The 27,821-nt window shown below is 37.1% G+C and overlaps 1 protein-coding gene across 3 annotated transcripts in view; it reads left to right on the top strand.

Annotated features, from left to right (window-relative positions):
* Positions 1-1,326: 1,326 nt before the first annotated feature.
* The window catches only part of LOC120631178 (phosphatidylinositol 3,4,5-trisphosphate 3-phosphatase and dual-specificity protein phosphatase PTEN), a 77,543-nt gene continuing 51,048 nt past the window's right edge, over positions 1,327-27,821 (top strand). For all 3 annotated transcript variants that reach the window (XM_039900646.1, XM_039900647.1, XM_039900645.1), the window contains exon 1: positions 1,327-2,032. In XM_039900646.1, the coding sequence (XP_039756580.1) occupies positions 1,801-2,032 (232 nt within the window). In that variant the 5' untranslated portion in view covers positions 1,327-1,800. The remainder of the gene's footprint in view (positions 2,033-27,821) is intronic.

Raw genomic sequence — 27,821 nt, forward strand, 5'->3', positions numbered from 1 at the left:
TAGGAATTTAATTAACAATGAGGTTTTGTGTATTGTCTATTAAGAAAATTTTCAGTACCAGCCCGGAGTTTGGAAATTGGCGGTGTCACCCCCTTGCCTAGAAGAGCACGTAAAGCCATCTCTGTTATTATCACTTGCTGGTTAGGTAATAATAGTTGTTAAGGCCCATCAACCCGCATTGGAGCAGATTGGTGGGTCGGCCTTATAATTCAACGGTGGAAGGAATTTGTCGACCTATACTAGGTCCCCTGCTAACCTCATGTCTAAAAACATCAGCTGAGAGAATCGCGATAGCTTTCAAACGACAAGCAGCTAGTTATTTAAAAAAAACATAGCTAAATTGTTCAATCATCATTAATTGCTATGTCGAATAAAAACTCTCGACTCGTTCGACTCTTTTTTTATTGAATAAATATCGTTGGAGTTAAAATTGGCTGTTGTACTCAAATTGATGAGGTTAAAAGTAGTGCTATCCTTTTCACTATGTTCTTAGTGGTCAAGGATAGCATAATTTTTAGATTTTTAGACATGTAATTTAGTTTAGCTTAAAGATGTATAACAGAATAATCATAATACATAATATTCGTTAATTTGTTTTCTTAAAACTTGTTAATTGATATTGTCATTATTTCAGATTATTTCAGAGCGCGGCAATGAGTATACAAGCACTAAAGCAAAACTTTTTAGGTAGGACATGCGCGTTCGGGATGAGTTCTAACCTTAGAGTTAAGAGTAATTATCCCACTCAGATACGAGACGTATTATAACACAAAATAAAGAAAAAGAACGAGCGAGCGAGCAGGAGAGTCACCTTATTGGCTCAGCCCCTTGTTGTCATAACAACGATTCTCATAGGCAAGTTTCATAGTAAAAATGTTGAAAAATATTACCATTTATCTATAAATATTTTTAAAGTAGGGCTATATATAAAAACCTTTTTCTGCCATATGCCAAACGACAACAATAAACTTTCCTTTAATGAGAAAAATAATCGATTCTTTGCTTTGGGATATAATTATGGTCATCGCTATGAATCGGATCGCACCTTGTCATTAAACGTAAACCAGCGCCATCTATTTGCTAGATGATGTAACTTGTACTTTATCCTAACTACACAATCAAGACCGAAGTTAAATTATTCCGTTTCAGCACGCTTAACGCCGTTCGTTTTATTCAATTCCGTACAGGTTTTTAAAAGTTACCTAATAAACAAATATGTAATTAGATTATTGTTACTTGCAATTTGAATAGTAGCGGGGTATCATCCAACTACAGCGCTACCTTGCGTGTAAAATTGAAATCTCAGTGAACAAAGAGAGGCAGCAGCCACCACTGAAATTAAGGTTGTGTTCTGTCTCTGTTAGATTACCGCGTACGTTTTGAGTGCGAACGGGACGGCGTCAACACTTTGGCCATCAATTCATAACCATCTTTCTTTCTTGTGCAACTGTTTCTCGTCGGTCGTGTGCTAGGATCGAGTGCGAGCGCAGGATGGACGCCATTCGTGCGAGATAAATTGTGATAAATTGTGGCATCGCTCGCGTAGCGACAGCGGGACGAGTGGCGACAGTGCGTGCATCAGTGGCGGGCGTGGAGTATGCTATATGTGTGACTGGTGTTGGTGCGTTCGGGTGGCCTCGGTGCGCGGAGCGAGCAGCCGCTGCGGAGAGCACGGGGAGCGCAGGGCCCGGGAGCGGCTCGGGCGGTGCAGGCCGAGCGGACCATGGCGGGCGCGAGGTGATCGGGCGGCCGCGGCGTCCGCTCGCGCTCCGCCGGCCCCATGCGAGCGCCGGAGGTTTTATGGGGATTTGCGTGAGCTGCCGGCGCCGCGACCGCAAGGCACCCGAGAAGCGTTGGGTGCCGGGCACCAGGCCCGCTAAGGGCGCGGCGGCAGAGTTGCTCCCGCGGCGCTGGCCCCTGCCCGCCATGGCCAACTCCATCTCCAACATCAAGATGACCAACCCGATCAAGGGCATGGTGAGCAAGCGTCGGATACGCTACATGAAGGACGGTTTCAATCTGGACTTAGCATGTATCCTTTTTGTTCAGTGCTAGTGATAAAATCGCTCGGATCGCATCCCCTGGGTAAGTTACCACTATAACTCGAAGCGCCTCCGAAATGGTCGCATCCACGTACCCGATAGGTTTCCGAGTCACGTTAATAGTTTTTACGAGTGCTAGTATAACCTGTATGTGGCGTTCGCATCGCCAGTTTACGTGTTTGAGGTTATAACGCGAGATACGACTCGAGATATCAATTCCCGTCGAGATTTACAATTGTAAACATTCAAGAAAGCGATCAAACATACTGTTTACATACTTATATGGGGGACATGGGTGACACTTACAATATAGTGGTAGCTCATAAGAAGGCAACAGTTGATGTGTGCTTAGTTATACATGTATAGATGCCTGATATCTTGCATAGCAACAGCTCAAATAACCTATATATTTATAGCATACACATAGATAGTATCTGATAAACAGTTAGAAACCTGCAGATAGTATCATTCATTATTCATTGTGTATTTTAGGGAAGCCTTGGGGCCAATCAATGTCAGGCCATTAGTTGGTATGAGGAAAGTTGCTTATTTGCTAATGTAACTTTCACAGCAAACAAGTCTTTGTTATTTCTCTTGTCAAATATGCATTATAATAGAAAAATTTCACTATGTCATTGCATAATTTCACTATACACACAAAAGGTGCTAATTTTACAGATGTTCCAATGGGCAGGTGTTAGCAATACTGCTTTAATTATAGTTAACTAATATAAATCATAATAGATAAATATACTCTTTATAGTTAGGTATACTGGTAATTCTATACCTATGTGTTTGTGGTTGGTGTTGACAATGCACTATAGAATCAAAGTGGATACAATAATTTGGCATAGCTTTTAAAGAGGATCGGATATTTTTATCCCAGGAAAAAACCACTAGTTGCAAAACATTGCTGATTATGAATTAATGTGCTGATTAATTTATTAGATATTCATTTGCTTCTGTGTCTTTTAGTATATTAGCATAACACTGCCATGTTTCAATATGATTCAGTGTGAAAAATGTTCACATCCCTTTAGAATCTCAGGGATACAGATATAATTTGTAGAAATGCAACATTGTGTACTAATATTAAGTCATTCCATCAACTGTTTTTGAAGTTTTAGAAACAGAAACATACAGAGATTTAGACATAGATCCTTCATTGGGTGTTCAAAATGCCAAAGAGAATGTGCTGTTGGTGTTAAGCATACACTACTAGATTCTAAACATAGTCCATAGACAACCTTGTAGGGCAAAATGAATTACGCTGATTGCAGTATTTTAATTCTAATCCCGCTAAACATATGAACCTCAGATTCCCATGATAGATAGGGCTCCATGTTAATAAATAATTTAACATTTACTTATATATTCATTAAAACCAAGAACCACATAGGTTTTAATGAATATATAAGTAAATGTTATCATTTACTTATGATAATATCAGGAAATCAAAAGGAATAACAGGAGCCTTATCAATTTAATTCACTAATCAACTAATGGAATTGGTTTTTCTCAACCTGGTTAAGAGTTTGCTCTACATAGATACTACTACTTGTAGTCTTCATTATGAACCTCTTATCAGCCCACTATAGGGCAAAGTTTTCCTCTTAGAAGTAGATAGGTTTAGGCTTAGGCAGATTACCACACTAGCCAAGTGTGGAATGACTTCAGACACCTTTGAGAACAACCTTTCCTCATACTGTTTTCCTTTCCCATTAAAGCAAACTATAATAATATATATGTATGAATTTAATTCCACCACCATTGAATATAATGAAACCATTTCAGCCCAGTAGATTTTCAAGAAAATAATAACATTATTAAAAGTGAAAACCCTATGTGTGTGGCCATGTAAAAATATTTAATGATTGTAAACATGCCTAGAAAATCAAACTCTTATGCCACGTATGGGTCCAAAAATAAAGTATTTATGGGTTGGTACAACATGACTTCTTCAAACATGAAGATTGTTTGACTTTGAAATGTCTGTTTAGTATTATAATTACAAGCAGTGCTCTGCATTTTCACCCTTATAAATTTAGGGTTAGACTGAGTTTATAGAGCATCAGCATAAAACCTTGCTGAATAACAAAGTAATAAACAGAATCCTCTAAAGGTTAATCATCCCTTACAATATTTGCAAGGTATAATTTTAACAATGACACTAAAGTTAAAATTATACCTTATAACTGGTATGCTCAGTTGGCATGTTGCTAAACTATAAACCCAGAATTGCATCAAATGTAGCCCTGTCACACTTAGGTGCCAAGAGAATTAAAAACCATAAAATGAAACACAAAATGACAACTATATAATCTATTAAAAACAATCCTCACTACAGCAGTCTTCACTCACATGTATGTATGATGGTTTGTGTGTAAATCTTTACTAATATTATAAATGTGATAGTTTATTTTTGTTCATTGCTTTGTCCTTTTTTCACAATCTAACAAAGCAACCGATATTAGGGAAAGTTTAGAGAGAAACAGGTTAGCTCTTATCCTAGCAAAAAAAAAACAGTTACAAAGGATTTGTGACAAACTGTATTAAAAGTGGACAAAGAAGCGTATTATATTTTTTAAATGTACACAATCATTCTTTCTCTGAATAATACCCCATATAGGTCCTGTGTTTTATCCCTGCGCTTTGTCGGTAAATAATGATGCATTGGGATTTTCTATTGGGAAATTTTCAGTACCTAGCTCTCGCCCTTGAGCTTTTTGTATTTGTTTTGTGTCTTGCTGAGCATTTTCAATTATCATTATCACAAAATTGCTCTAGTAATTGATCTTCTTTGTTGTTTTTTTCATTACTGAAAGCAGAGTCTGGGTTGAGGTGCTTTCCTTGTATTGTTTAGTTAAGCCTTCCCCTGTTCTATCCTCTGCCTTTTGGATAGTTAATGTACTAGGAAAACCTGTAAGCAACTACTTGGTCAGACCAGCTACAAAGTGATTGGTCATTAACCGGAACTATTAATTTATGCAGGGTACTTGGCAGGCGTCAGGCAAAGCAACCAAAAGTTACTTACAATATTTTTGTAACACAATGTGGAAAGCTTTGTGTTGACGTGTTATTGATACATCCATCTAATTCATTTCTTGGCTTCTTACACCAGGGTGTTTTTTGGAACCCTAAAAGCTACAGTTTTAAGATAGTTAGTTTGTTCTATCTTCTCACTACTATGTACTAGTTTTGTGCGTATGCATCAAAAGTGCCTTCTATGGACCTGTTTGAATTAAGATAACTTGTTACTTTAAAAATCCTCACACCATCATTAGCACAATGTGGAAAATTGAGATCTATCCATGTCTTCTGTCAAGGAAGAGACCTGTGCCCAGAATTTAGACATCAATAAAAAAAAGTTGTCTGTAAAGTCGGCTTACTGAGGATAGTTCAACGTGACAACGTCGTAAGAAAATACTGATGGAATGGTTGCATTTTTCAAAAGAAAATTTTAATTTTATTTGTTGGATAGATATTATCGTTGCTATAAACAATTGACACCACATTCACTTTTCACTGCACTTCATCCTTGCCGAAAACATGTAAATGTATTATTGTATAGAAGCTGTCCATGCGGACGCATCGCTCACTCAAGTAGGAGAGAGACAGATGTCGAACGCGAAGGCCGACTGTGCCGCTATGTCGCTCGTTCCGCGCTCTCGCTTGCACTTCAAGCCTTGAATGAAACGCCTCAGAGCGAGGTAACGCCGCATACGTCATGTTTTTTCGTGCCTGCAGCCGGCTCCATCGAATTATAAGACGTTGTCACGTCAAAAAATTAATAAAATTTGGTACAAAAGTCTATTATGTATTATGATTATGTTGTAGCATGTAGGCAGGAGGTATATTCATTTGAATCACTTGATTACCCCTTTTGTTAAAATTCATGCAAGTAACATCTATTATATTATATAAACGGCCATACATACATATGCTAGTAGTTAACTGTAACATTATTTGTATATTATTTTAGGATAAAAAGTAGTTTAGCTCAAACTATAGCTGTTAAAAAAAAACGGTAAAACAAAATAGTCAATAGTCAACTATATTAAAGAAAAACGAATTCAATAAACAGATGATCATAATTTTGTTGATACCCTAAGTGTTTTTTTTATATTTATTAGAAGCGTATGTATATTTTGACTATGAAAGTTGCTGATATAGCCATTTCAAAATATTATTTCAATACCTCTAGCTAGACAGTAATATTATGAAATTTACTTGACCTTGATCTTATGTAATGCAATACCATGCAATGTATTATTTTATCATCATTACCAATTTATATCTTATGCAAATTGACTTAAATTTTAGAGTTCGTGACAAAAAAAAACTCTTAAAGGATTGGAGGAGCACTCCATTTCCTGCCTGTCGGTCATTTTCTATTTGTCAGTCTGTCCATTCGGCACCACCCTTTTTCTCAGAGCTACTTAGTTGAACCTTATGCTTGCACAGCATCATCATTTACCACTGCATATCAGTCGAGATGTCATCATTTCAACCATCGGCGTCCACTGCTGGGCATAAGTTTTTTGTAGGGAGTTCCACAGTACACGGTCCTGAGCCACTTGCCTCCAGAGGCTCCCAGCGACTTGCCTGATATCATTTGTCCACCTAGTTGGGGGCGGACAGATGACATTTACCGGTTTGGGGGGTTGCCAGTTCGGCACCTTAAGACCCCAACGTCCATCGGTTCTCCGAGCTATGTGCCCCGTCCATTGCCACTTCAGCTTCGCGAATCGCTGAGCTATGTCAGTAACTCTAGCTCTTCTACGGATCTCCTCATTTCTGATTTGATCACGTAGAGATACTCCTAGAATAGCTCTCTACATCGCCCGCTGAGTGACTCTGAGCCTTCTTATGAAGCCCATAGCTTCTACTGAAATAAAAACATATATATCTCTTTAGGTAGTCTTTTTGATTTAAAAGAACTACAATTTTACACATCAAATTATATTGTTTAGCGTCGTAGTGAAATAGTCCATAACAAATGCAACGTCAATTTATCAGTTTTCGCAAAGTTCATTAACCCTGCCGTGGCCGTATTAGCGATTTAGCACTAATTATTATTTGCGATTGTCTTGTTAATGGTCTTTACTCAGTGAATGGACCGTTAGTACGTACTTACAATCTTAATCATCACCACTAAAGGGAATCTCCTCAGAATGGTTTAGGCCGTAGCCCACCACCCTGGCACCGCGCGGATAGGTAGTTCACACGCCCTTCAGAACATTATTGTGAAATCTCATGCATTCTGGTTTCCTTCACTGTTAAAGCAAGTGATCTTCAAATGCTTAAAACGCACATAGCTCCGAAAAGTTAGAGATGTCGGGATTCAAAATCTGTCCCGCGAAAGCTAAGCCAAAGCTTTACCGATCTACTTAGCGATCACTGACGTAATAATACCAATTTTTATTTAAAGTAATAATTTACGGTGAAGCGCTGATAGCCCAGTCGGTAGGACTTCGACTTTACTTTCGGAGGAGCACGAATCAAATTCGAATCCCGGCACGCGCCTCTAACTTTTCTAAATTATGTGCGTATAAGTAATTAAAATATAACTTGCTTCAACGGTGAAGGAAAACATCGTGAGGAAACCTGCATGCCTGAGAGTTCTCCATAATGTTCTCAAAGGTGTGTGAAGTCTACCAATCCGCGCTGGGCCAGTGTGGTGGACTACGGCCTTAACCCCTTCGTGGGAGACCCGTGCCCTGTAGTGGGCCGGTAATGGGTTGGTATGATGATGATAATGACCCCATCATGGTAGTGGAAAACTATCGCCTATTAACAGAACAACACTGCCAGGGAATACCAGGAACACGTCCTACAAATTACTGCTCTGTGCCCATAACAAATGTAATTACATGGGTAACCATCGGCAGAGATCGGCTCAGCATTGCTGCTTGGGGGCAGAAGACTGCCTATACTAGATACGTTATGTAATAGAATAATAATTATTACTCATACTAAATCACGCGTTGAGAATGAGATACACTGCACGTCAATTTTAAACACAAGGAAAATTTTAAATTGATACGCACTAAACCACAGTTAGCCTCTCGTTAATTTAACACTTTTCCTTGCTCCACAGCACGGAGTACATAATCCACGCTGGAGGAATCATTCGAGCAAAATCCACACCCTGTATGATGAATTTGTATTATTTAAGCATCACCGCTGTATAATGCAATAAAAACAAAGAACTATCGAGTAATTCACTATTTGATAAATAACTTACGAAAGTGGAATTTTAAACTGTTGTTTCGTTAGCTTTTGACTGCAATCTCACCTGGCGGTCTAAGATGGTATTTTAATCTTTCCCTTCGTTCGTAATTTAAGGTATTTCGTCGACGTTCACACATTATTTGGGAGAATCGATATTATTAAACACGGTACGGATTACAAAATCAACAGTCGCGCCCTCCTAACGATGACCTGAGGATTATGTAATTTTTCAAGCCAATTTTAGAGTTCGGTACAGTCATTGTGTTTTCAAACTTCTAAGGAAACACTTTTCAGAAGATTAATGCTACCTGCATTAACAATTTAAAATAGGTAAAATTTCGGATGTCAACTTTCACAACGTCTTTAATTTTAGCATCGATTTTTTAGTTTAGCAGTGATTACAAAATCCATAATCGTGAAATAATAAGTGATCGCATAGTTGTCCACCAATCTGCATTCGGCCAGCGTGGTGGACTACGCTCTAAACCCTTCTCATTGTGTGAGGAGACCTGTGCCTTTTAGAGAGTGGGATTAAATAAAATCGAATAGCTAAAATTGTAAGCCTAAAATTTAGATTTGCATGTCATAGTTTTTGTACCTGTTATATGCAAGTAACTACAATGTTTTATGCAAATAAAAGAATTATATTGAATTAAATTGAATCAATGTTCTGAAAATAATGATTTATTAAAGGATTTACTTTAACAAGCCAAACAAGAAAATAATGAAAAATAGTTGTGGTTATGTGCGAGAAAAAGAGAAAACATAAAATATTATATACGACGGCCGATTGGCGCAGTGGGCAGCAACCCTGCTTTCTGAGTCCAAGGCCGTGGGTTCGATCACCACAACTGGAAAATGTTTGTGTGACATACGTGAATGTTTTTCAGTGTCTGAGTGTTTATCTGTATATATTATAACTATTTATGTGTATTATATTCATAAAAATATTCATCAGCTATCTTAGTTCCCATAACACAAGCTACGCTTACTTTGGGGCTATATGGCGATGTGTTCATTGTCGTAGTAGTATATATTTTAAGCCTTAACCATATTGGTATAATATTCGCAAACACTGATCTCACTACCATGTACACATATTTCATGTAATACACGCATCATGAGTGCCATATATGGGCCTACTTGAATGAAGATATTTTTGACTTTGGCTTCTGAATTTGACTGATAATGTCAAACAAACATATAGACAGAGCAGTCAAACATAAATTTCTCTTTTTGCGTCATGGATCTGGGGTTAATAAACGGTGAAAAGGGTCTCACGTCATTGGGTCGCCCGTAAGGTCTCGGGGGTCAAAGGTCAACGCCCCTCTAGAGGTAATATGTCAAATATAGGTTACGCCGGTTGACATTTTGAGTACCTCTGGTTACGCGGTTAGAGGGAAACCCTTGTTAAAAGTTAATGAAGCCGTTAGCATTAACTGTTGATTTAGTGCGACGGGCCTCAAACATTTTTGTGTCGGAAACTAGTTGTGGTGATAGTCAACTGGTTAGGAATTCAGTCCCCCTTTGGTGGGACGGAGTTCGATCACCAATTGTAGAGGGCAGGGCTTTTGTGCATGTATGAAGTGCACGCAACTGCAGGATGGACATCTTCTTGGTAATAATTAAATGATTGGTGATAAAAACGATCCTAATTGTTATAGAGAGAATATCTGTATTATAACCAAAAAAAAAGGAATTATCCTACTGAAAGGTCAATTCCTTATAGCCTTGATTTTAGTACAACCGAATTTTTCTCCAATAGCGTGAAAGAAAAAAACCGAATTGGTTATATGTATGATTTAGTTCACGGTTTGCACATTATATTATCGGGCAAGAAGTTCTAGAATCAATTTTTATTCGGTTCGACAGGGATATTTTTGTTACGAGCTAATAGTACTAAAAAAAAATAACGCTTTCGGTCCATCTATGTTGTAGACAGTATAACATGGGAGTTTGTGCAGTAATGTAATACGCATAACGCAATTAAATGTTTTCAACAAACTGGCGAATCCTAGATAAAATTAGATTCAATCTGATATTCAATCCAATAAAATTAGATCACCTGTATAATCGGTTACATGATCGATTAAATCCGCTTTAGAGCGAGTCGGAGTGGTTTTTTTTTTTTTCATAATATGTACTATAGTATTAATAATTCGCATGGGATTAATAACCTAGTAGTAGGTAATGAAGGGCGAGATCTGACCGGAGTCGATTACAGAACGTTGCAAACTAAAACGCGACCTATAATGCTACGAGGCCAGGCACTATCTTCTTTCGAGAAAGTCTTAGATAATCGTGTAAAGCGGATAAAATAAAATAAACATACTACGACAATACACACATCGCCATCTAGCCCCAAAGTAAGCGTTGCTTGTCTATGGGTATGAGGATAAGATGACTGATGAATAGTTTTATGAATAGAATACATAAATACTTATAATATACATATAAACACCCAGAAACTGAAAAACATTCATGTGATAAACATGAATGTTCATGGATAATCGTTTAGTCAGAAATATGATCAGAAATAATATATATTTTTTCGCTTTAAAGAAATTCATAGATTTAATTATAGCATAGTTACATGTATATAAAGTTAAAACCTTGTTTTGGAATACTCGGCATCTTAAGGCTGCACTTCCACGAGCTAGAGTAACGCGAGTACTTCTTAATACCACACCATAAAGTGTAAGTGTTAGTGGAGAGGTTCCGGAAAGGCAAAAAGTTACGACGAGTAAAGAAATATAGTTTGGAAATAAACTGGACCCGGTAGATGCGCTGAAATTAGGTTCTAGTTTGTATCAAGATATTAAAACCGGTAGTAACCGTTTTGGTGCAGACGAACTTGCGCAGTTCAGCTAGTTGTAAATATAATTGGGTAATATTGTATTTGACGGCGTGGTCTATCGCCGCGATATAATCGCTCGTGGAGGTGCAGCCTAATAGGCTGGAGACGTTATCTCGTTGCCTTTAGTTTCTTATTGGCACGTCCTCGACATTAATTGGTTGTCACCTCATGATTTTGGATGCGTTGCCCTAATCCATGACGCAAAGTAAGCGCGCTCGAATAATATAAATTAGTCAAGCTGTTGAGACGTGAGGCGGTAACAGACAAACAAATTAGCAAGGATTACTTTGTCCCTCAGTACTAAACACCGCTTAGCTATCGTACAGTTCAGTAGCGAACGCACTGGCGCAGAGCAAGGGCTGTAAGGATATTTCAATATACCGTACCAAATTGAAATATTATCTTATTAATATCTCTTGCGGTGAGCTCTGTTTACAAAGATTGCCCGTAAGAGATAGCTTGCAGCAATACATACATACAAAGATAAATATACTAATCTACGAATATTTTAGGCTTTATAATCCTGCTTTAAGTGACGGTAGTTAGCCCCCATGAATTAGGTTTGTTAGATACAAGTAGGCTTTGCAGAAGTTCACGATATAAAATGACATTTTTCGTTATCGTGTTTTAGCCCTTGACTGCAATCTCACTTGATGTAGATTCGTGACTGACTAGTTACTTAGTTACTCCCATACTACTAAGAGGTTAGTCCGCTAGCATTTTAGACTACATTATCACTTACCACCCACCAGGTGAGACTGTAAAAGTGTCAAGTGCGGAATTTTTGTTTCTATTCTACTGCAATTACACTTCATCAGTTACTCACTTGGAAATGGCTTCGCTCTAAGAGCAGACACACTCACCTGCGATATACGCCGGCCTTATACCCCTTGTTTAAGATGTAAGATCGTTGATAGCATAGTCGTTTACAGCTCGGCGGAATAAAAACAAAATTCAAGGCCATTTCCAAACTGTAAGGTACCTAAGCTGTGGCGACAACCGCAGAGCAGGACGTTGACGTTTTAGCACAGATTTCTGGCAAGGACCACTGTTGCTACATTGGCCTGTAACCGCTAAATTCTGCGACAAATTAGCTCACTTCGTCACATGTTTACTTGAAAATTGCTACGCTTCGCTCTAAGAACAGAAACACTCAGCTGTGACATACGCTGGCTTTGTACCCCTTATTTAAGGTCTAGATCGGTGATAGCCTAGCCAAGTAGTTTCCACTTTAGCGGCAAAAAAAAATGCAAGGCGATTGCCGAACTGTAAGATACCCAAGCTGTGGCGGCAACCGCAAAGCAGGACGTTGGCGTTTTAGCACAGATTTTTGGCAAGGAGCATTGTTTAACATTGGCCTGTAACCGCTGAATATGGTTGCAGATACATCGTGTTTTAATTTTGAATGGCTGTGCTGATTTAGACGCGTGTTTCGCATGACCTCCTAGTTTAGGACTTCTAGGCAATTTAGCTATTGACTTTGCCGATTAAGAAAATTAAAAAACTGACTTCAATATTTTGATCAAGCTATTTAAGCATAATTAATTAATTCATATATTATTATTTATTTCAAATTAATTCATATACCACTTGGTTGAACGGTAAATGTAAGCAATGAGCATTTTGAAGAAACCTGCATGCCGGAGAGCTTCTCCATAACGTTCTCAAAGGATATGTGAATAATTATTTTATATTTAACTAGCGGACACTCACGAATTGGTCCGCGAATGAGTCAACATTAAAAAAATACTCGTATGTTGTCGCGGACTGTTTTATAGAACTTTAAAGAAACAATTCCTATATATTTACTAAATACTTCCGTCGTAAAGTAAGCGTAACGTTTACCGGTTACGCATCGGATGTATCCGAATTACAGGGATATTTTTTGCAGATTTTGCAAAATTTTTCATTAACCACAGTAGCCATCGGTCGTAGCGTGATGATATATATATATATATAGCCTTAATTGATACTTCCAATCCAAAAAAAAAATCGAAATCGAAACAGCATTTTCTGAGATTAGTGCGTTCAACCAAACAATCGGTTCAAATTTAACGGAACTATAAAGTAAAATTGATAAAAAATTTCATCCCATTTCCCGGAGGAAACTTATTGTCTATCGGGATAAAAAGTGTCCAATATGTTGACGCGGAATATCAACTACCACTATAAAAAAATTTATTTAAATCCCGTCAGGAGTTTTCACGTGATGCCCGGATGGACAGACAGACAAAAATTAAATAAAAATCTGTTTTGGACTCTGAATGATTAGAAAGCATCTCCCGCTCAAAATTTTCAAAATATATTTAATGTACAGATATCGCCCAGTCCAGTAAATTTATATACGTTACAGTTTTATTATATAAAACTGTAACGTATATAAATTTAATAATAATATCAGGTATGCTTAACATATATTTTATAGCTCATAGCATAATTATTAATTATTAATAGACGTAGCCTTCTGCAATATTATTTAAATGGCCTACATCTAAAATTATTTAAAAGGCTTGCAAGGTAAAAAAAAGCCCACCAATTCTCATTTGGTCGGCGTTGTGGACTAGGTGTGGCCCAAGCCCTTCTGAGTTGAACCCCCTACCCTGTGTGGGTTGATGATGATGACGATAATAATGAACGAAGCATTAATTAATTACGTGAGGTGATTTTGAAAATTCTTTAACTCCGCCGTAAGATTTTGCTGGACCAGTCATAATCCCGCCGAAAATCTCACGTGAGATTTTGCAAAATGCGTATTATTGGTGTAAAAACTCGTACGGTAATCGTTGCTTCATTGCGTTGGAGTTATTAAAAAAAAAAAGACATCTTCATCTTCATTTGATTGATAAATTATTTCGCTCTGGTGTTCGATTAACCGTCGTAAATATTATTGTATCTATAGAACTAGTTTTGTTTTCGTTGGGTTTTATGCGTGGTAGAAAGATTTGTTATTTTTATTACTTTCACTTTATAAAAAAAAACCAACTCATTTTCATTATTAACCCATATCCGGCCCACTACAGGGCACGGTTCTCGTCCCGGGAGTGACGGGAATGAGAAAGGTTTCGAGGCCGTTATTCTCCACGCTGGCCAAGTGCGGATTGGTGGACTTTTACCATGCCTTATTATTCTTATATTATTATTATTTATTTTAAATATTTATTTATTTATTAGGAAGCCAACGTTTATTTGTATACAACCTCATCTTAATATATGGACACATTTAACAATTGTTTTCTAATGCTGCACACCCCACTTAAAGGCTAACTCAGCATAAAATTTAAATAATAAAAGATGCACATTTGAATAGCATTGCAGAGGTCTATAAATAATTAATATGTTATGAGCTATAAAATATATATTTTAAGTATACCTAATATTATTATTAAATATAAAATAATTATTGGCATTTCCATCGGTCGTTTAGAGTCATAATCGCGGCCATTTGTATTATGATTAATTTTTTTCTAATCATAAATATGTGTGACGAAATAATTTATTCCATATCATTATTGATAGATAAAAATAAATTTGTCTTTATAGCATGTATAACTCACCGTTTTTTTTAAATAGGTTATTATTTTTGGCCTATGCTTTGACTTATATTTCCTTATTGAATAGCTGAAGCGGTGATAGCCCAGTGGTTAAGACTCCGACTTCACTTTCAGGGGGACGAGTTCAAATTTCAGCACGCTGCTCAAACTTTTATAAGTTATGTGCGTTTTAAGCAATTAAAAATGTCACTCGCGTCAACGGTGGAGGAAACCTGCATGCCCGAGAGTTCATAATGTTCTCAAAGGTGTGTGGGTGGAGTCCTCCAATCCGCACTGGGCCAGCGTGGTGAACTACGGCCTTAACCCATACACATTGTCAGAGGAGACCCGTGCCCTGTATTGGGTTGATGATGATGATTGAAAAGTTACCGAGTTATTTGGAGTAGGGTTGCATAAACCATCAAGAAGTCCAGCGATAGATAATAAATAAATAAACTACGACAATACTCACATCGCCATGTAGCCCCAAAGTAAGCTCAGCTTGTGTTATGGGTACTCAGATAACTGAAGAATATTTATATGAATATTATAGGTACATACATACTTATAAAATACAGATAAACACCCAGACACTGGAAAACATTCATGTTCATCACAGAAACATTTTCCAGTTGTGGGAATCAAACCTACACGGCTTTGGACTCAGAAAGCAGGATTGCTGCCCACTATGCCAATCGGCCGTCTATTCCTCGGTTGATTATCCATTATCCATAAAAGACTAAATAATATTATGATACTTAGATAAATAGTGGAGCCACTTTAAATAGGTATTGACTATTTTCTTTCCGAAAGTGTATACGTATGCCCAAAGCTTACTCACCTACTCGTAAGACCCGAGCCGTTTATTATACTCAAAGTCAAAGTCAAATATTTCTTTATTCAAATAGGCACATAGATGGCACTTTTTCTGCGTACATTACATGTAAAATATGACATAGGAGTGAGTTACTAAAATCCTCGCGAGTTTAAATCTATCCTAAATCGGATAAGATCAGGTGACACAAGACCTAGCTGCACATTCCGGTCATATCCGTCTTAAACTGATTTGGGATTCAAATTCAAAATACATTTATTACAAGTAGACCTAGTTTATAAGGACTTAAGAAACGTCAAGTCACTGTTTGTTTTGAATAAACCACCGGTTCGGAAGGCAGATTCTAGGGAAAAGAAGCTGGCATGAAATTTAGCAGAGTGCTCTTTTACAACAACATTTTACAGTTTACAATATTTTGAATTTTTCTATCTTGTGAGAGATGAGAAGCGGTCTGCTTCCAAGCAGCCTTGTCGTTAAGAAATTCATCAATCGTATCGTAGTCAAATGTGTTTTAAAACATTGTTTAAGCTTCACCTGACATTAGTGTTAACATGTTAAATGTATGAACGCTTTATAAGTGCTTGTGATAAGGTCTACATGAATAAAACATTTTTTAATTTGAATTTGCTTATGCATTGGTATGGTAGGTCCAAGATGACCTTAGGAATCGTAACATTACATTTGATTATTATATATATAACTAGAAGACCCGTGCGACTTCGTCCGCGAATGAGTCAACTTCAAAAAGTAGTCGTATGTTTACACGCTCTAAAAAAGGATATTTCATGCAGTCTTTGCCATATTTCTCATTAAAAATGGTAGCCATTGGTCGTAGCGTAATTTTATTATAGCCTTAATTGTTACTACCAATCAAAAAAAAAAAATCGAAATCGAAACAGCATTTTCTGAGATTATCACGTCCAACCAAACAAACTGATAAGCTTGATAATATTTCAACTAGGCCTATCTAAAAAAACACGTCAATCTAAAACTCCGTTGCGGGGATTTTGAAAGACAAATGCGGAAAAAATAGCGATGCTATCCTGTAGGAGCTGTTGGCTTTTCCGGGATAAAAATAAGCCTATGAGCTATTCCAGGATACGCATGCATTCGATCGTTGTCACACATGCCTTGCGACGTGCTGTTATCTGTGAAAAGTTATGTCCTTTATCTCCGACAATATTCATCAAAATCAAAAAAGGTCTTCATTAAAAATAGACAATACATACTTAATAGTACACACTTTCACATAAAAAAAGAATTATTAAAATCGATTCAAATTTAACTGAGCTATGAAGTAAAATAAAAGTTTTCACGTGATGCCCGGACAGATAGACAGACAGACAGGCAGACAGACTGACTCACTATCGGTTATAAAGCACCCCCCGGTCAAAATATATTAAATGTACAGAAATCTTCCAGTTACAGATTTATTATAAGTATAGATAGTCTTTGTGCGACAAAATATTATTCTCTTTATAAACAAAAAGCTATAAGAAACTGATATAAATTAGTGATATCTGCATATCGTCTGCGAAAGATACAGAACTTCCTTTTGGGGTTGAGTATACGCTTACAACATGATTCCTAAGGTAATTTTAGAGCTACCGATGCATAATTTTTAAAATTCGTAAAAACACATCTAATACAGCGAGGTCACATTTGATGAATTTCTTATTGAAATCATATTAAAAACAATTTGCTTTAATCGAAGCACTTCCAAAATTAAATGACCGCATGAATGACATAACAATATGCCGATACTGTCAACACTGAAAAAAGTTCGAATTGGACAGCACAATCCCCATCTGAAATTGCAATTTGTCAATTTGTCCCCAGTAAAATAATTACCAGCCATTTTTTGAATTTATTAGTTACAAGAAATGTGATAAATGAAGGACCACTCAACCGATTTTGTGCAAACTTCACATAAACCATCTATTCAATAGTCCCAACATTTGGTTTGTATATGTGAGCCCGTTCTTGAGTTATAAAATTACAACGAAAAGTGGCATTGCTTTTCATCTTATATATATATTTCTTGTGTGCGTGTGTATGTCACTGAACTCCTCCTAAACGGCTGGATTGATTTGAATGTTTTTTTTTGTATGCGTTTAGGTGGCACCCTGGATGGTTTAGATTCACAAATCAGCCCGACAGATGGCGCTGGGGTCCACTAGTGTATATAGATATATTTATTTTATTAATTTTTCTATGTGCATGTTATATAATATAGTATAGTATGTTTTATTTTTTTTAAATATATAATGTCTACTTTCAATCACAATAATCTAAAGAACAATGTTTTGTCTTTATTAAAGAGTTATAGGTTACATATAACTGCTGCACTCCATAACAGGTTAACCTGCTACTATCATAGACTGCTTCATCATTTAAGGTATCGTCACATTCACAAGAACATACGCGCGGTGACTATGTGCGTTAACATCGTTTACAAACGCACCGATAATGCAGTCGTCGATTATTATTCTTTTGTTTACCCCCATTACAATAAATAGGTGTAATAACCTCTGTTCAAATATAATATAATATTGAGAATATTCAATTTAACACTTGGCAGTTATTATTAATAACAATCGCATGGTAAGCCGGTGGGTGCGGTGACCTCATAAACTAGGTCGTGTACCTGCGAACCATGCTGTTAAACTTATTTTCTTAATAATTTTATTTTCACACAATTAAGAACACACAGAAACCGTGTACAAGAACAATATTGAAGCATCATAAACCACTCCACTTTAGTAAGGTTTCTCGAACGGGCGGTTAGTCACTTCATTCCATTTAACCGTTGACAGTAATTATTTACCTCTAATGTTCTAAACGTTTACCATAAAATGGGGAAAATGGAAAAAGTTTTTGAACTAGCAATACGCGGGTGTGAATTTAGACGTGCGCGGAGCGTTTTCACTGTTTTTGGACCGAATGAGGGTTCTGTGTGATTTTAAACTTGTTGCAAAAGTAGTTAAGTATTATGAATTTCATCTGATTCTGATTTAAAACTTAATACTTTGAGCAGGAAAGGCACGCATAAAGCAGCGGGAATAATGACAGTTTCAATATTTTATTTAAAGTTATTTTCATGACATTTTGTGTTAGGTTTCAATAGCGTATAAAAATCCACACAGCAGGAGACAAAATTTTATCCCCCGATTATATTCCTGACAAGGGTTATAATCAACATGGTCCGTCTGCTAAAGCACAGGAAAATGGAATAGGAGAAGTTTATCATTAGGTGCACATGTATTATTTGGATATTATTTCCACTTGTGCGCCAATGCTCTGACAGTTGATAAAGTTGTGGGAGAAGATAATTTTTTATCCTTTCCTCGGGGTGATAATTGTCTTATTTGTAATTATAAAGCGTGCGTTCTTTATTTAGATCTCAAAAAGAGTAATTACTGCAAACTGCGTTGCAAATTTAAAAAAACAATTGACATATATGGCTACTGTAAATCAATCGTAGCAGATATATTATGTATTGATATGCATTCGCGGGGTTTTCTTTATGATTTTAGAATAACTACAATTCTCTATATTTTCTTTTAGGTACCCATTATAGCCTGAATTATTTTAGGGTCTCAGAATTAGGTTTTTTTTGTAGATGTTATTGTTATGGACTCTCTTAGTCAATATAAGTTTTTTTGTGGGCTCGTCTTAGACCAGGGCGCGTTTGGAACCCTCCTAGCTTTAGTTTTAAGTTAACGAATGCAGTTATCACCATCACTAACATTAGTGTTACATGTTTAATGTATGAACGCTTCAAAAGTGCCTGTAATAAGGTCTTTAGGTTTAATGAATAAAACATTTTTATATTTTTGAACTTTATCTGATCATTAATATTTTGGGTCAAATTCTTACTTCTGGAAGTAACCAAGGACTGCCGTATGGCTCTTACCTTATCTTTTCATATGTCAGTAGCTGGTTAGTCTACATGATTATTATTTAAATATTTTTAAATCATTTGATAAGTATTATTAAAGCATTCTGTCATCGGTAGAACTATAATAGATATTAATTTATTTTGCGAGAATTGGTTAATTTTTTTGTGAACGAGTTAATTTCGGTTTCTTGGTTATTAAGTTATTTCGTTGATAACTTTAGTTTTTGCATTTGACAGCACTATTCTTGTGGAAATATATTATGCTTTTTAACGTTACGCCACGACTTTAAAATTAATGTGGATTTTCATCCACCGAGGGAAACTTCTAACGAACCAAAAATTACTTTTCCCTACCCATGTTTAAAGCTATGTGCTCGAATATTCGAATTAACACGATAGGTCGTGTACTTTTAGAAGTACATTCGGTGACAAATATGCCTAAATACCTCTACCATCTATCTATTCATAAAGTTTTTTTTGTATATTAAAAAAAAAAAAAAAGGGATAAATTGATTTGAACGATTATTGTGCTCATAATCATTATCAATCCATTACCGGCCAACTACAAGGCAAGCCGGGATAGCCCAGTCGGTAGGACCGTGGGGCCAAGTTTGAATCCTAGCCCGCACCTCCTAACTTTTCTAAGTTATATGTGTTTCAAGCAAAAATATCATTTGCTTCAACGGTGAAGGAAAACATCGCGAGGAAACCTGCATGCCTGAGAATTCTCCATAGTGTTCTCAAAAGTGTGTGGAGTCCGTAAGGGCCAGGGTGTTTAGGCCGTAGTCCAACACTCTGGCCGAGTGCGGATTGGTACACTGCACACGCCTTTTGGTTACCTCACGATGTTTTTCATTACCCTTAAAGCAAGTGATATTTAATTGCTCAGATTAGATAGCTTCGTGATGCACAATAGCATCGTGATGAAGGGATGGAACTGGGCCGAGGCTTGAACCACTAGGCTAGTAAATAATAATCTCATACAAAAGATATAGGTAAAAAAAAATGAAAAGTTAGGTATTTAAAAGTCGCGTCGGTCAGAAATATTATTTATAATAAGTATTTCCATCCATATATTTTATCTGTTGATCAGTGTACAAACCTATGAAACCTTGCAAGAGGTCGTATCTATGTCGTGAGTGGCATAAGTTATTTATTAAACAACCGGTCAGGGGCGTCTAAGAACACGCTTTACATAGGGTTCCGTAGTCGTGGTTTTAATAAGACTAGCGGTTCCCCGGGACTGCGTCGGCATAGAATTTTCCAATTTCTTCTGTTACTTAACACTGTTACGTATATACTGACAGACCGTGTTGCCCCATTGTCTAAATTTCAGTACCGGGTTGTTGAAAACATATTCGGCTATTGCGTGCAAATAAAAATACAATCCGTCTGGTAGTTCCAGAGATTAGCGCATTAAATCAAACAAATTCAGGTTTTTTATTAGTATAGAACCGTGTCGTATTTTATGCAGTTTTCTTTTATTGTCTAATATCGACAGCCCTTTAATCTATCCAATCCAGAGTAACTCGAAAAAATAACATACGAAGAGAATTGAAGTTAATTTAATTCTCTTCGTATGTTTTTTATTTTACCAACAAACAGTGGACGTTTTACAGATAAACTGGGTCACGGTTGCGCGGCGACAAAAATCATCGCATCATATCATCAAATTGGCCAGTCCTGTGTCAGCTGTGACGGATTATCAGACCGACTAGAATCAATAAATAATTAAAATAATATATACAGATTTTAATTTTATTATTATAGACGTCGAACGGGCCGCATCGCATGTCGTATCCGAGTGTCTAGTTTGAGTTTTATTACCTACGTCTATATTATCAAAATTAAGCTTAATTTGCTACACTCCGCGAAAAGCTGGAGAATCTGTGTGGTGTAATTTATAATTTCTCAATCCTTATACCCCACACCAAACAGATCTTCGGCAATATACCCTCTACGCACGTTTCGCTCCGAAACCGGAGCATCATCAGGAGATGTTGACTTTACAATGAATAATTGTTAAGTACTTATTTACTTTACAATGAATAATTGTTAAGTACTTATTTACTTTACAATGAATAATTGTTAAGTACTTATTTACTTTACAATGAATAATTGTTAAGTACTTATTTACTTTACAATGAATAATTGTTAAGTCAACATCTCCTGATGATGCTCCGGTTTCGGAGCGAAACGTGCGTAGAGGGTATATTGCCGAAGATCTGTTTGGTGTGGGGTATAAGGATTGAAGAAATTATAAATTACACCACACAGATTCTCCAGCTTTTCGCGGAGTATAGCAAATTAAGCTTAATTTTGATAATATATCATGGATTTCCGCAAAGTAACGCCTGCTTCTATCCAATAACTACGTCTACTCATTCGGTCTCGTAAAAGTTATCTACGATATAGTATATGATATCAAAAGAGTGTCACCTAGTTACATACATGCAAAAAATATTGTCACAGATTACCGAGACCGCGTATTCTAAATTCCGATTTGAATTCAAAATTCATTTATTATAAGCACTTTTGAAACGTCAAGTATCACCGGTTCGGAAGACAGTTTTTACGGAGTAGAAGCTGGCACGGCAACTCAGCCGTTGCTCTTTTCCAACATCATTTTACAATTTAACAACCATTGTTCTATCTTGTGTGAGATGAAACCGGAGCGGCTTGCTTCCAGGCAAGCTTGTCATTAATATATGCGTCGGTGCGTCGTTACGGTGAATGGACCGAGAAAATAATTCCTTATTTTACCACGGAACCCTAAAAACTAGTTTCACTCCGTTAAGGTTACTATAATAATCCTCAGTGTACGGCGGGCCTTGTCAAATATATTACAAATACGTCGTTTCTTGTTAAGGATTAGATAAACGCATGTTTAGTGTAGGTCGCGACACGTAAAACGAGCAATGGACAATTTATGCGGGAACGGTGAAGCGGCAAACTTTTGACCGTCATTGTAATAAATAAGATACCTAGATAGTTGGTGTTTGACGACCCCACTGGCGCAGTGATGAGTGCTGTGGTCATATTAGTTGGAATTGTGGCGCAACAATCAGACGCGTTTTCGTAAGAAATCCACATTTTGATAAATCTCACCAGGGGGAAGGGAGGGACAGAAAATTAAAAAATAAAGCCTCACGTAATTTATGGACGCCTCCTTAGTTTTTTTTAAGGCTTTGGCCGTTACCACTCTACCGGTAAACACGTGTCGCCAAGCGATTATGCTAGTAACCGATAAGGGTTTTAGGTGCAATAAAACTTCCACATCCCTAACAGGTTAGCCCGCTACTATCTTGGTCTTAACACCGGGGATTGCTATCAAGGTCTAACTAGGAGTGGACCAAAACCATCTTCAGGTAAAAAATTGCCTTAAACACGCCTGGCCTGGCCGAAATCTTGGCTACGAAAACCACGACAAATTCAGAACCTCATTTTGGTATTCGGTTAAAATAAAATGAACTTTTGACCTTTTATTTTACATCGTTTGACTGGTTTTATAGAACTGGGTCATGAATGTAGCAGAACAATTTAATTGTTACTTTTTTATTTTATTTTATTTCTGATTGTTCGGGAATAAACAACTGATTTTTAAAGAATGCATTATTTTTTTGCTCGTTTTTTGTTGTTTATTTTAGTTGTACTGTTGCCTGCGACTTTGGCCGCGTTTATTTTTGTTTTGAAAAATCCCCAAGGAAACCATTCTTTTCCCGGGCCATGCATTCTACTATTTTTATGTAGGATTTCGCCAAAATAAGTTGAGCGGTCAAGCCATTAGGTAAAAAAATTTATTTTTTGAACCCTGAAAATAACTTTTATCAGCAGGTTATCCGGGATAAACATTTTTTTAACTTTACTGCTAGTAAGCCCTTGACAATCTCACCTGCTGGTAAGTGATTATGCTGTTTTAAATGGTAACGGGCTATCCTGCTAGGAACATGGTAGTTATATCAAACGCATCTGATCGTACCAGAACGCTAAATCGCTTAGCGGTCTTTGTCGATAGGTGTGTAACTAGCCATGACAGAAGCCTCCCACAGATGTAGATACTATATTTGAACTATACCTTTCGTTCCTTTTAATATTAGAACTAAAAGTTAGACGAGTTGTAAAAGCCATTAAGCGTTTCTAAAACTTTACTTCTCAGAAATCGTACTTAAAACCATTTAACGCAGTATAGTTAATAAATAATAAATACACGTGAAATGGAAGCTTATTGTATTTACACAGATATCAGATTTGAGGGCAAATATTTGATAGTTAGAGGCTGCAACCTCGTAATACTAAGTTTATAGTTTGAGAGCTCGTGACAAGAATAGCTCATCACAAAACCGCAAACAAAACATTGACATCACCAGCGGTCTGTATAGCAGGCAGACGGTTAAGGCTATAATTCATGTTTCAAGTTGTACGTGTAGAAACCAGAGGAAAAGATTAAAACGCTGCAACAATAAAAGTCATTTTCGTGAATTTGCAGTAGTAATAAATATTTTATTTTAATTTAACATACGTTAATAAAAAAACATGAATCGTATTAATCATATTATTCGATAAATTAGCTTTTTTTTCGATTTCGCTCGCAAGAATATGTTGATGTGGACTAAAAAGTAGCCTAAGTTACGCTTCGGCTATGCATCTGATGAAAAAATCCCAATGGCCTTTCGGAAAAGCCTGTCCGGGCCAGGCTGGTTGTCCTGATCTTTTCTTGAGCTCACTAAAGTGTTCAGATTTTTATAGTTGTACAGAATTTGGTTAAACATTGATGTATTTCCTGGTTGAATCTGATAGGTATGTATGATGTATAATAAAACAGAATATGTTCTATACTACTTTAACAACATACGAAGTAACTTATAATTTTATCATCTTCATTTTAAAACCCATTACCGAATGAGAAAGGCTTAGAACGTAGTGCACCACGTTGACAAAGTGCGGTTTGGTAGATTTCGCACGCCTTTGCGAATATTGTGGAGAACTCTCAGCTATGCAATTAATGTTTAATTGCTTGAATCGCACATAACTCCGAAAAGTAAGATACCTCCAAGCAGTGGCGTGCACAGGATTTTAAACCAGGGTACCTAAGCATAAAGAAGTATAATGGCATAAAATGGCATAATCCTCCTCTGTTGCCAGTTTTATGAAAATTTTAGGGTAGGCAGCGCTTTTGCGCATGTATGAAGTGCACGCCACTGCCTCTAAGCAGAAGCCGAAATTTCACCCACTAGGCTTTCAACGCTTTTTTAATTTGATATTTCATTCAATGAACTCTGACTCAACTGAAACGTAATAAATACTGTCCTAACTAAATATTCGTCGGTAAGCTCCCACACTATAACGGTACGTTTATCGCACTCCGCTATAAAGCTACACTTAATGATCCCAAGGTCGCAATTCAATAGTGAAATTAAACGCGCTTAGCAACAATGACTGATTTACATAACTGGGCTGTGCTCGCGCGCTTAATTACGTTTAATAGTTTGTTGCGATTCACAGAGTTGCGCCGTAATGCCGGGACACACGCGCGGGACACTGGCGTGGGCTTGTGATCGAAATGACTTTTGCTTCATAACTCACAAACTAACAGCCTTCGAAGCAGCCTTATATAGCATGATATATTTCATAGAGTGTGCTCGAGAACGGTTTGATCTAGTTCCCCCCTCGCCTTTTACCATCGAACCGCGAGGCACCGTAAGGATCTACGCTTACTGTTAGAGCGGAAAGTTCGGTGTTTTTAAAAAAACACCGATTGTTCTTCACACCAATTTATTACTTATATAATTTGTAAACTTGTAATATCCACATTAACCAGTTTACTATTTACTTGGGTTATAAGAGTCGCGGAACCCTAATGAAGGGTTTATTCGAACCGGGGTAACCTTATCTTTAATCTCCTTGCTGAAAGCCAACCGGCAGGCAGAAACCAGGTCCTTAGTTGGGCAGTAATTCGACTGAAGAATAAGAACTAGATTTGGTAAAATGTATCGATTTTATAGGCTTATAACTTTTAAACGACTTAACCGATCGGAATCTAGCATACGGCGTTCTAAAGAGTTCCCTCAAACTTAGATTTCCTATGAAGTTGAATTGATTCGGACCGATAGATTTTGAGAGATTTTGAAAAATCTCCAAAAAAAATAAGAAAAAGAACATTTTTGAAAGTAGTTGAAAATTTGAAAAATAGTGTTTTATCCAACTTCTATCAGACGCTCACACGTCTGTTGCGTGAATAAGGGTTTTTGATCAGTGTAAGCTTAAAGTACGAAGATATACGAGATATTTAAAAATAGGTAATAGGGCATGTTTTCGAGCATATATGTACTCAACTGCTACACCCTACTCTTTCTGAGAGGAGGGCCCGTTCCCGGTAGTGGGCTGGTATCATCATCAACCTATGATAATGATGATACGCAGAAATAAAAATGAGAACAGCTCTTTGTCTAAAGCTCTATCATAGATTAATTGCAATTGTGGAGTGTTTATTCGTTGCTTGACGATATTAAATGAAAAAGTATTGGATCGGGAACACCAATATTTTCAATTAGAAAACATGAACGTTAACTGTTGGATATAACTTATTTGTAGGATGATAGTGAAGAAGTACTATAGACGTATTTCTGCCGCTAAGCAGCATTGTTGCAATGCTGTGTTCCGGTCTGAAGGGCGTGGTTGCCGCTGTAATTACAGGTACATAAGGCTATGCTTCAAATTGATGGACACAGGGCGGCATATTGCAGGGCGTGCTCATTGCGTATATGCTATAGAATATAATGATCTTACAAATAGGTAATTTAAGACTTCATGCGTGGTCGAATTTATTCCATTCTACCTCATAACATTCAATGACTACTTTGTATGACATTTTATGATAAAGTTACGTTTTTTTCATCATAGCTTCTAGTAATATACGACCCTTTTCGAGTTGTTTCATTAACACTGTTAGACTCAAACGTCTCTCCCAACGGAAGGGTTTGCCCGTAATCAACAAGCTGGGCAGACGCAGTAGATCTGCCGCCCTTTCTCCGTTATATGCCCTTGATCGCGTCGTACGGCGCCCGCGGGAAAAGAAGGGGTGGTAATAACTGTATTCTGATTTGCCGTCACCACACTTTAACGGTGGTTATTAGTGTTTATTTATTTACATTAAGTAAAAATATGTGAATAAATGACGTGTTGCTAGTGATGACTTACGGAACTGAGACATGGTCGCTAACTATGGGCCTCATAAGAAGGCTCAGAGTCACTCAGCGGGCGATGGAGAAAGCTATGCTAGGAGTATCTCTACGTGATCAAATCAGAAATGAGGAGATCCGTAGAAGAACTAGAGTTACCGACATAGCTCAACGAGTCGCGAAGCTGAAGTGGCAATGGGCAGGGCACATAGCTCGGAGAACCGATGGACGTTGGGGTCTTAAGGTGCTGGAGTGGCGACCCCGCACCGGTAAACGCAGCGTAGGTCGGCCCCCAACGAGGTGGACAGATGACATCAGGCGTGCCGCTGGGAGCCGTGAATTGTGCAACTCCCTACAAAAGACCTATGTCCAGCAGTGGACGTCGATTGGTTGACATGATGATGATGAAGTAAAAATAAATACGACCTTGCAGCTATTAAGTCGCGAGTTTAATATTTTTGTCCGTTTTAACTGAAATATGCAACAATATTAAAATTAAACGCGCTTGGCAACAATGGCGGATTTACATAACTGGGCTGTGCTCGTGCACTTAATTATGTTTAATACTCGGCGATTTACAATGCTGCACTGTAATGCCCCCCGGACACGTTTTCTAACCCCTAACGCAAAAAAGAGATATGTTATTAGTTCGATTTGTATGTCTGTCTTTGTCATCGTACCGCTTTATCGCGTAGGCCTATTTCTATGTAATTTTTACCCAATAGCTCTTAAAAAAGTGTACCTAATGTTTTTAGGGTTCTGTGTATGTTTTTGAGTTACTTTCATCATTATCCACCCATTACCGGCTTGTGAATGAATTAATGAATAAAAAAACACTTTTATTGTACACCACATAAACATAACAAATTGTAAGTAAAAATTTAACAAAAAATATACAATTTGGCGGCCTTATCGCTACATAGCGATCTCTTCTAGGCAACCAAAGGCGTTAAAAACAGCTCAAGAAGAGAGGTAGGTGGTGCATTTAAATAAACATGCATAAACCTATATATGCAAATATAATATATACATATAACAAACTTACAATAAAATATACAGCGCACGAGCCTCCTCTTAGAATGAGAAGGGTTTAGGCGAACAACAAACAAACACACAGTGGCGTGCATAGAGGGTATGCACAGGGTATGCAGATGATATAAAATAAAGAAAACCTCCAGTACGAGTTATAAAAAACTTAAAAGGTATAGGATATAAAAAGCGTAATTATTTAAAACTCGTACTGG

Source organism: Pararge aegeria, chromosome 17 (genome assembly GCF_905163445.1).
Source record: "Pararge aegeria chromosome 17, ilParAegt1.1, whole genome shotgun sequence".
NCBI classification, from domain to species: Eukaryota; Metazoa; Arthropoda; class Insecta; order Lepidoptera; family Nymphalidae; genus Pararge; species Pararge aegeria.